The following is a 10,184-nucleotide window of genomic DNA, read 5'->3' on the forward strand; positions in this document are numbered from 1 at the left end:
CCCCGGCCCCTGACATCTACCAATGTACTTTCTGACTCTATGATGTGACTCTTCTAGGTACCTCGTATGAGTGGAATCAAACAGTACGTGTCTGCACCTAATGCTTATTGGAAGGCATTTCCAAGGTTAACTTAATACATGCCCTGTGAACAGGCTGTACCTTCTTTTCTGCCCCCGTGCTGTACAGCAGGCCCTCGCCAGCCATCTACGTCATACACAGCAGTGTACGGATGTCAGTCCCCACTTCTGTCAAACACGCTTTCAGCAATTTAAAGGAGTTTCCTTCTCCCTCTAGCTTAATAAGGATTTTGTAAAAGGAACATATGTTGCATTTTATCAGTTGCTAGTTCAGTATCTACTTAGATGACCAGAGGTTTCTCTCCTTTAATCTGCTGACATTAACTCCTCGGTGGACTTCTGAACAAACTGCAGCCCTGCATTTCTAGGACAAAACCTTGTTTGGTCACACGAGACTGCGTGGCTCATCCTGCTGACGTTTTTGTAGGAGTCCTGCCCGTATGTTAAATGCCAGGTTAATCATTTGTCTTCTTCTTTGTGCGCTATCCTCTGGTTCTGATGTCAGGATCGAGCGAGCTTCACAGAAGGAGCTGGGAAGCCGCCATGTTTCCCTAAGCCCTAAAGTAATTCAGATGACCTAGGCCTTAACTGCTTCTTGAAGGTTTTACAGAATTTACCCATCAACAGGCTGAATACCAGGCCTCTAATGCAGGGGCAGAGGAAGGGCGAGGACCTTTCATTACTTAAAAAAACCCCAAAACCTTTATTGAGATAATTCACATCCATACAGTTCACCCATTTAAAGTGTACAATTCAATTAATTACTTTTTAATTTCTTCTGTGGTGATTGATGAAAGGGATAGTTAACCAAGAAAATACGAACTTGTAAAATTTACTCAAAAGTGATTGAAAAGATTTTTAAATATATTGATATAGTTATTTTCTAAATCTCTGCATTTATAATTAAGAAGCCCCTCTTATTTCTAATACTTGGCGTTTTCACTCATTTTTTTCCTTGAACGGACTTGACACAGGTTTATCCACTTAACTGGTCTTTTCCAAGAATTAAGCTTGTGCTCTCGTTGAGCAAGGCTACTTTTTGATTTGCTGTCATTTCAGTAGCATTTTCGGGGGATGGGAGAGAAATGAACGCATTCAGCAAACCATGTTGACTCACAACGTGGCAGCCCAGCTCGGTGCATCAGGCAGGGGCACTGAAGACTGGCTTGTCACCATGTCCCCACCAGCGTGCTGCAGTTTTGACATTTGGACACCATGCAGTTCGGACGCATCCTGACTCATTGCAGTTACCAGCGCTTAAACAGATGTCCGTAACTGCACGCACATCTTTGGGGTTCAGCAATACAACGGGTCTTTCTGCTGTGGGGCCCTGGCTGTTCTTACAACATGGGTAAGTGCTGTTCAAATCAAAATACGAAAAATGATCTGCAGAGTAAGGCACTAACAATATACAATTCCCTGAGAAGCTCACAGGCCTGGGTCCTTTCCTCAGGTACATCAGGGAGCAGGCCAGCCTTCTCCAGCGGGGACTCTAGGACTTTGAGGCTCCAGGGGGAGCGAGTGCAGGAGACAGAACAGGGCAGATCTAGACCAAACCTGTATGAGAACTGTCATCACCTTCTGTGTGACGCTGAGCAAATTCCTGCATCCCCTTGGCCTGAATCTCTTCCTTCGTAAAATGGGGATAACACCATCTTTCTTGCAGAGTGATTCTGAGGAATGGGGATAAATAAGCTCAAACGTTCAATCACCAATGCTGTCCACTGGGTGGTAGGGACGACATTCACACGGGGAAAAGTCCGACGGTGCAGACACTGAAGCCATCGCCAGCCAGGTGGCTGTCGCCGGATGATGCACTAACGGTGGCTTGATTTTGAAATTTATGCGTAGTTGCCTTTGTGGTCCTTTCTAGGGTCATCATCATAGTTACACTTGTAGAGACTGCGCTACACAGCAGGTACTCAAGTGACTGTTACATTCAGGTTACTTAAGGCACGTATAATCCTATTAGCTAGGAGCTATTATTGTTTCCTACTCACACCTGAAGAAACTGAAGCTTGAAATAACTTGCCTAAGGTCTCACAGCTATTAAGTAGGAGAAATGGGACTCCAATCTGGGTCTGACTCATGCTCTTAATTACACGACACTAATTATATATGCAGCTTAAGGGGGGGACCTGCCACACGTGTAAGCATCAAAGCTACAGGAGTCACTGTGAAAAGAGCCCAACAAAGGTAAAAATGCACACGTGAGAACGTGGACGCGGGTATTCTTGAGGAGGTCTTAATGAAACAACTACGCGTCCCATAGTGTGTGGTCTATAAAATAACAATTTACTGGTAGCAACTTACTGTTAGAAACAAATGATCGAAGTACGACCTGAGATAAAATAAATCAGGTTATTAACAAAGTTCAGAAACCTCAATGATGTGACATAAACTCAGATACATAGGAAATAGCTCAAAGTGGGACAGAAGTGACAAATTAAAAGATTTAAAAGTGACTCAAATTTGACCAAAAGGTTCCCAAATTAGCTTCCTCCCCCAAATGACTCTCCTTTTAGTATCCGAGTTAAGCCGGACTTCATTCCCCCTAATATCAGTGCAAGTGCGATCACAGCCGCAAAAGAAAGATCTAAAAGACTTTCTCCTCAGGCACCAGGTTACGCAAGCAAGTCGTCACGTTTCTATCCGCCGTCACTGCCTCTGAGTTGTTCAGCCGCGGGACACAGTCTATCTTGACCTCATGCTTAGGAGGAGAAGCCTCGGTGCATCTGGGAGGCATATGCGGGTCATCTTACAGCTACCTTGTCACTGCTCTTTGATTAGCACGCGTAAACTTGGCAAGTGGGTTTCCTCTCATTGCCTTAAGTAGAAATGCCTTATTTCTTTATAAGAAACAACATTAACCACTGAAGTACACTGAGCCCACGTGCCAGAGTAAAAGGGAAAGCTCCAAAAACTACGTGTGTTCACGTATGTGACAAACATTTACTGCAACGAGGTCTCGGTCATCATATCCTTGAGACCTGGCAAACAGTTACGTTTTCAGTCCCCACGCTCACAGAGCTTCCACAATGGCAGAGAAACATGAATAAATGCCTTTCACCTTAACAGCCCCATCAACCATGAGGGATCATGAGGTAATATGTGAAGGCCTGTCTGGGGCTTCCAGAAAGTCAGTTTTCCCGAGGAAGTGACATGTAGGCTGAGACCTGAAGAACACTAGCAGGTGGCCAAGAGGACAGGGAAGAACAATCCAGGGAGAGGGAACAGCCTGTGCAAAGTCCAGCAGGCACGGAGGAACAAGGCCAGGAGGAGGGAGGTGCGCGGTGAGGTGGGCAGATGGAAGAGGGAGGTAGGTCTGGGCTCCAGCCTAAAGGCGAAGGAAAGTCAGAGGCTTTTAAGCCCGGAAGTGACACGATCAGATACATGTTTTTAAAAATAACTCTAATTGCAGCATGTAAAGTTGATTGGACGGGGCGAGAGTAGATGCTGGAGAGACTAGGCTGTTTAATAGTCAATAGAAAGGTGACGATGGCGGAGACAGGTAGGTATTCAGGAGCTGAAAGCGAGAGGACCGACCGCTTGGGTGTGGGAGAGTGAGAGAGCCACAGCTCAACGTCATTCTTGTTAAAAAACAAAACAAGAAAACAGGTGAACATGGTAGCACTTACTGAATTAGGTTGGGGGGGGAAAAAGAGGTGCGAGGGAGAAGGAGGGGGACAGACCAGAGAGACGGTGCGATGACTCAGGCAGAGACATCCAATAGGCAACCAAATACTCAGAAGGGAGATCCGGCTGCAGATATCTCTTTGGGCATCATCAGTTATTAAAGCATCGTGGTAATTAAACACTGGGCAACAGGCAGGTGGTAACTGAAGCCATGGAAGTGAGGGAGATTGCCTGGGGGAGGGCCCAGGAGGAGAAGACAAGTGGCTTGGGGAAGAGCCAGGAGCAAGCCCCATAGCTAATGTTCAAACGCACGGCTTGTGAATTAGCCCTCACTCCACCTGCTACCGCAAAGCAAAACAAAACAAAACGGAAAGGAAAAAGGGTAAGAGCCATCAAGGAAACAACGAGCGGGCAGGTTTGAGGAGTGCGCCAGGGGTGCTCCGTGGGAGAAGGGAGCAGAGGTCATCCCTGGTGACGCCTACGAAGAGTGCAAAATGGGAAGACGATTAAGTGTCCACTGGAGTTTGCAAACTGGAGCCGCGAGGGACCAACTCAGGGAATCTGGGTGGAGTGGTGGGCATGCGCTGAAGAGGGATGGGAAGCGAGGAAATGCAAAGAGGGTTTCCAGATAAGGGATCATTCCATGTCACGAAGACCGGCTCAGGGCCTGGGCTGCAAGTCTAAAGCCTGTGTCTGAAACCTGGCGACCCCACCTTCCCAGATATGTCCTCCCCCGCCCCACCCCCTCCCCGTGGTCACTTATTTAACCCCTCTTAATCTCCTCTATAAACAGAGAAGATAAAAATATTTACCCCTTAAGAGTTGTTTTGAGGATTAGATGAGATAAATGTAAGGGATTTATAGCAGTGCCTCAATATACGTAACATACACCGGTTACCATAAGCATAGAAAAAGGACAAAAATTCTTCCAGTTTCTTCAAATAAATTCCAAATGCTTTGTGGTGGCAAAATGTCCCCACTTTAAAATTCACAGGTAAAATGTAACGTCACAGGGGTCCTGGCATAACAACTTTGCAAGGGCTCTGCCCACCCCACGCAGAGCTGTAGGGTGGAAACACCTCAGCCACGGAGCAGACAGTCTGACCCGCTGGCCTGGACTCCTGCCAGCCGCCTGCTGGGGCTGCTGAGGGCTCACCAATGAGCAGGCAGAACCAGTCCTGAGTGGGAAGGTCGTGGAGGTCCCTTCATCATCGTGGACATGACTCAGCGCGGCCCTGCCTCCCGATGACCTGAGAAGCCCGGTGGCAGGTCCCACTTACGGATCCTCAAACCCTGCCGCACACTCCCCTCTTGGTTAAAATAGGGGTCTTAACGTTTCAGATGACAAAACCTCCGCAGCCTATAAAACAACTACTCTATCTTATCAAATCTAAGATACCATCAAATGTGAAGCCTGACTTTAAAATGTCTGTTGAAAACGGCAAGCTTTCAAACACGGGGTCAGCCGGAGCAGAAAACGTTTAATTGTAAACATTTCATAAAGCCGTAACTATGTTTATAAACAAGAAACAATAAACCTCTTCTCTAAGGTAAGTATGCAAGCTCAGCAGGGAAGGAAAGAGTCTGGAAGATAGATTATCAGAGCCTTCTAATACTACGACAAGATGAGCGGCCAGCAACCAAGCTGCGATCACAAACCTTGTCACCACCAGAGGTCAGTACCCCTCACAGGACAGTCAATAAGCCAAGTGGACCCAGCTGAGCCTCACTTATCAAAGCTAAGTGATAAGGGGACACTTTAAAAGGTTCCACAAATTCACAGGAAGACATTCTCCCTTAAGTAAGTTAGGGCAGTGTTTCTCAAATTTGTTTTCATTATCCACCCCCCCCCAGCCTTTCTATACATTCCCCCCTCAACTGTCCTACCCCCATGAAACTTTACTACCACAGATACATTGTATATCCATTCGGGGGCCCTTTGGAGAGCCAGAAACCACTGTAATAGCTAAGATTTTTTGTCCCCCAACAAGAACCAATCTTTGCTCACTTCAGGGCAATATCCTTCAGTTGAGAAGGAACAAGTTACAGTGAATGCACGTTTTTGGTTTATTGTAGAGTGGTTGCTGGTCGCTTTAGGTCATATTTTCAAGCTGGAAGGAAAAGTACAAGTTCACCAATGCGGGGCTTTGGTCTACCGAGAAAACCCACAACGACAACAAAACAAGCAAGCAACGCCCCAAGAGACAAGGATTATTCAAGAATAAAACTACTTCATTACAGAACTGGGCCTACGATTCCAAGATCCTTGACTGAAAAATAATGCTTTCCCCTCGCTTGTACTTCTACCCCCACTTCTTCCCTCTTTGATCGTGCAGACTAGCTTGACCAATCTTGCTAGGAAAATAAGTTTGGAGGCAAGTTCTGAAAGGCTTATCCTTTGGGAAATGCCTTGCAGGTGAGGAAGGAACAGCGTGGACAGAAAGGACCGCCTGGACTGAAGGAAGCAGGCAGGTGGCGAGGGGAGAGGGGACAGGTGACTGGGAAGAAGCGACTTGCTGAAAGCCCGAAGAAACCGGAGAGTCTGCGACAGCTGGAATGACAAGAAGGCGACGATAACACAGGTGGTTCCCAGGGGCCGTAAAGTTCTTGAGGTAGTGCCAGAATTACAGAGTTATTAATCATGAATAAGTTTCTGAATACTCATCGACTTGAGAAGGCACTCACTGGCTGCGCTTAGGTGCTTACGAAGGTGCTGGGCCCTGTGGTTAAGTAAGTTCAAGACGGTTAATCTTGATAAAAACAAACAGGTGTGGCTGATACAATTAAACACTTGAAACGCAAACACACAAAGTGACTGCTATGGGCTGGCACTGCTCGCATCACTTTGCAGATGCCGAATCATTTCATCCTCCCATCGTTCCCATAAAGGAAACATAAACACTGAATGTAGTCACTGAGATACCAAAACACCGCTGAGCACCGACGACGTGCCACCGTATCACCTGCCGGGAAGAGAAAGATGGATTATGGAGAAGTACAGAAGGGCTTTAGGGAGCGGCCTCGGAGAGGGTGAGACTTGGGCTGAGCCGTGATGTAGGAAGGTTGGCGGGTGGAAAAAGGGAGCAAGAGAAGGTCTTACCCTCCACCCTCCAAAGGATGTAAACCCTCAGGCACCGAGACCACGAAGGGTCACAGAACAGGGGTCTGGCTAACTCTGCCTGTGGGCCAAACCTGGCCTCCTTCTGTAAATACAGTTTGACTGGAACACAGCCCTGCCACTTGGACCGCGTTGCTGCTTTGCTGCTGCACGGGCAGGCTGAGCAGTCTTGACAGGGACGGAGACCGAGACCATCTGGCCCTGTACAGAAAAAGTTTGCCCGTGCCTGTTCTAGAGCCTCGTTATCCAGCGCAGGGTCAGTGAAGCAGCAGCAGCAGCACTTGGGAGCTGAGCAGAAATACAGACTCCCAGGTTCCACCCCAGACCCACAGAACTAGACTCTGCCTTTTAAAAAGCTCCCTGGCAGGGCTTATGCACAGAAAGCTCTCTGATCATTGGTGTGTACGGCCGGGATGAGGCGGTGAGGCTGCAGATGAGGAGAAGTCTGCATGTATTCTATACACAGACCCAGGAAAGTGGTAAAGATTTTCCCGTAAAGGAGTGGTGCTGTCAGTTCACGCTCTGGAAAGGTCCCTCTGTCAGGGAGCGATGGTAGGAAGAAGTGGGTGGGCACTTGGTGTCAGAACCCAGGCAAAAGAGGACCTGGACAACACATGGGAGACAGAGGCACAATTTCTTCTTTCTTCCCAGAAGCAAATAAACGTTTTAAGAGATCACGCCAGCTTCACTAATGCCTTTCTAACGAACAGAGTATCTGTTAGAATTTATTAGGAAATAGGAAAAGGCTTGGTAACAAAAATATTAGCAGTCACGTGTTTCCATGTATACCAAATACATCCCCATCTAAGGAAAGCATCCAGATCGCAATGCACAAATGATGACACCAAGTGAATTAGAAGGAAGCTGGAAGATTAAATGAGGACCTATTCAACAGCTAGGTATCAATATTATGTAGGCTGCTAACACATCAGCTCACAGGGTACTATTTAAAGGTGTCATGTCCTACTGTTAGGACTTATTGTTCCCCCGAATAAATGTAAGATTCTGCTTGATATTCAGTTTTTCCGTATTTTGGATGAATAAGCAATTATCTAAAGTTCAAAAGGAACAAAGCAGCACTTTAGACAACCACGCCAACACTACCCCTCCAGGCTTGGCTAACAGCTTCCAAGCAACTGCTTCTTAACATTGTGCCTCCTTAAGAATCTAGAAAAATTTGACAGGGTTATTTGTGTGATTCAGTATGCTTTAGAGTAATGTCAGCAATATCGATAAAAACAGATGGGTGAAAATGGGAAATTCCTTGTCTTAGATGCTTAGGTTTAGTATTTTATATTCATTCCCTGGGCAGAAACAATGCCAAAGAAATAAGGCATAGAGATATTTCTCAAATATCTTCTTTGAGAAATGCAACATAATTGAATTAATAAATCTCAAGGAAGGAAAAAAACTCCATCAAACCTGTACTGAGAAAAATTCTCTATGGATGATTCATTAATAAAAAGCTTAAAAAGTCCATGAGTTCAGTACAATGGTAGATGGCACTTAAACAGTAACAGTAACTAACATGTACTAAGTGCTTACTGTGGATTTACATTGTACTAAATACCATTACATGGATTATCTCATTTAATCCTCAACCCCCCCCCCCATATTAGCTCCACTTTATGAATGGGAAAACTAAGGCACAGGGAGGTTAAGTAACTTGTCCAAGGTCACACAGCTTAATAAGAAGTTAAGATACGGTCTGAAGCTGGGCCTATGCTCTAAACCATAACTATGGCACCTCTCCAATAGCATCTGCTCTCGACTTTCCTTTGCCCCCATGTGAATCTGCAAAATGGTTAAATGCAATTAATTGTTGAGTCTCACTGTTACTGAAATCAGGGACAAAGAAAACTCTATGATTTAGATATTCAGAGTCTTAACGAAGGGGGGCACACCATACTGCCCTGTGGACAGTGCCCCAAGTTTGACCTGCAATATAATAAAATCACGGAATAATGAGGTGGATTCGATTGACCACACTGGATTATTTTTCAGTAGGACAGTAGGACAGACTGCAAGTTAAGCCCTAGTAAAATTCTGAAATGTATCATGTAACTGCTTGTTAATAATAAATATGGCGGCAGACTTTTAATGATAATTACTATGAACACGTTATCTTCTGGCTAACATGTCTGTGAAATGCGGGAACTCTAAAACATAAAATAAACGTAGGCACTGGCCTGATACTGTCGGCTTAAAGTCCTCACAGTGGTTGTGCATGCTTATTTAAGTAACTGCCTGACTGTAAATAAACAGAAGTATTAAAGTAAAGTTGGCAGAGGGCACAGCATCCACATGGCACACGCTTTGTTCCAGGAGCTTTAGTCCATCAATACTCTTGGAAAAAAGAGAACTCACTAAACGGATAACGGAAAAACACAAGATAGTGTGGAGGTCTTTTAAATTCCTCAAATTGTCAAGCATCTTATACAAAGTTCTCTTTAGACTTTGAACTCATCATATCTCATTTTAAATACTAATTCTGCCAAAGAACAAGCTCATCCCCTTCAAATTTTAACAGTTTCCAAATAAGATCCAGATAAAAGCTCATCACAGTCCACGTTAAATATTCATTTTGCCAAAGAACAAACTCATCCCCCCACATTTCAACAGCTTCAAAATAAGACCCAGGTAAGAAGAAGAAAACGGGGCAGGAACAGGAAAAATACCGAGTGAGCGAAGAGAAGACAGGAACGATGGAATGACAGGATCACCTGAACTCAAAACCAATTCGCTAAGCCGCCACCGCTTTTCCTATTGAACTTTCCCTATCAAGACAAGAAGACACACCCTGCTGGTGGTATTTTCACAAGTACAGATAAGGGAACCACTGTGTGTTATTTAAAGGTACGGACCATAGGCTTAATCTGGGGGTTACCCCTACATATATGGTGGCATTACAAACAATTACTACTGCACGTCACCTTGCTCTCATTCCAGTTCGGCTTGTAAGGACAAAAGGACCGACCATCCGTGTGGATGGCCGGGTTGCGGGCTCCCCTTAGAACCCAGCGAGATTTCGCCACCGAAAGGCACCCGCGGCCACTGCAGACACGCTCTGCTGGCTCCGCGTCTCCACCGCCAGCCCCCGCAGGGCGCGCCGCCCGAAGCCGGACGGGCGGTGGGCGGCTGGGTCCCGCGGCCTCCGGGGCGTGAACCCCGTCTGTCCCCGCGCCCCGGCCCCTCCGGGCCCCCGGCGTAGACACGGAAGCGCGTTCCAGCGGGGGGCACTCACCTTCTTCTTCCAACTCGAATTTCTCCAGCATGCCGGCTTCCGCGGGTCCCGGGGCCGCCGCCAGCGCCGCCTGAGGAGGAGCAGGACAGGGATCAGCATGCGCTCGGC

The 10,184-nt window shown here is 46.5% G+C and overlaps 1 protein-coding gene across 5 annotated transcripts in view; it reads right to left on the bottom strand.

Annotated features, from left to right (window-relative positions):
• Positions 1 to 10,184, bottom strand: part of PRKAG2 (protein kinase AMP-activated non-catalytic subunit gamma 2) — a 275,589-nt gene that overhangs the window by 53,226 nt on the left and 212,179 nt on the right. For 4 of the 5 annotated variants that reach the window (XM_024754453.1, XM_024754452.1, XM_024754455.1 and 1 more), the window contains one exon: positions 10,077 to 10,146. The exons of the other annotated variant lie outside the window; for it this stretch is intronic. In XM_024754453.1, coding sequence (XP_024610221.1) covers positions 10,077 to 10,146 — 70 coding nt within the window. The remainder of the gene's footprint in view (positions 1 to 10,076; positions 10,147 to 10,184) is intronic. 5 annotated transcript variants of the gene reach the window in all.

This window comes from Neophocaena asiaeorientalis, unplaced genomic scaffold (assembly GCF_003031525.2).
Source record: "Neophocaena asiaeorientalis asiaeorientalis breed wild unplaced genomic scaffold, Neophocaena_asiaeorientalis_V1.1 scaffold407, whole genome shotgun sequence".
Classification (NCBI taxonomy): Eukaryota; Metazoa; Chordata; class Mammalia; order Artiodactyla; family Phocoenidae; genus Neophocaena; species Neophocaena asiaeorientalis.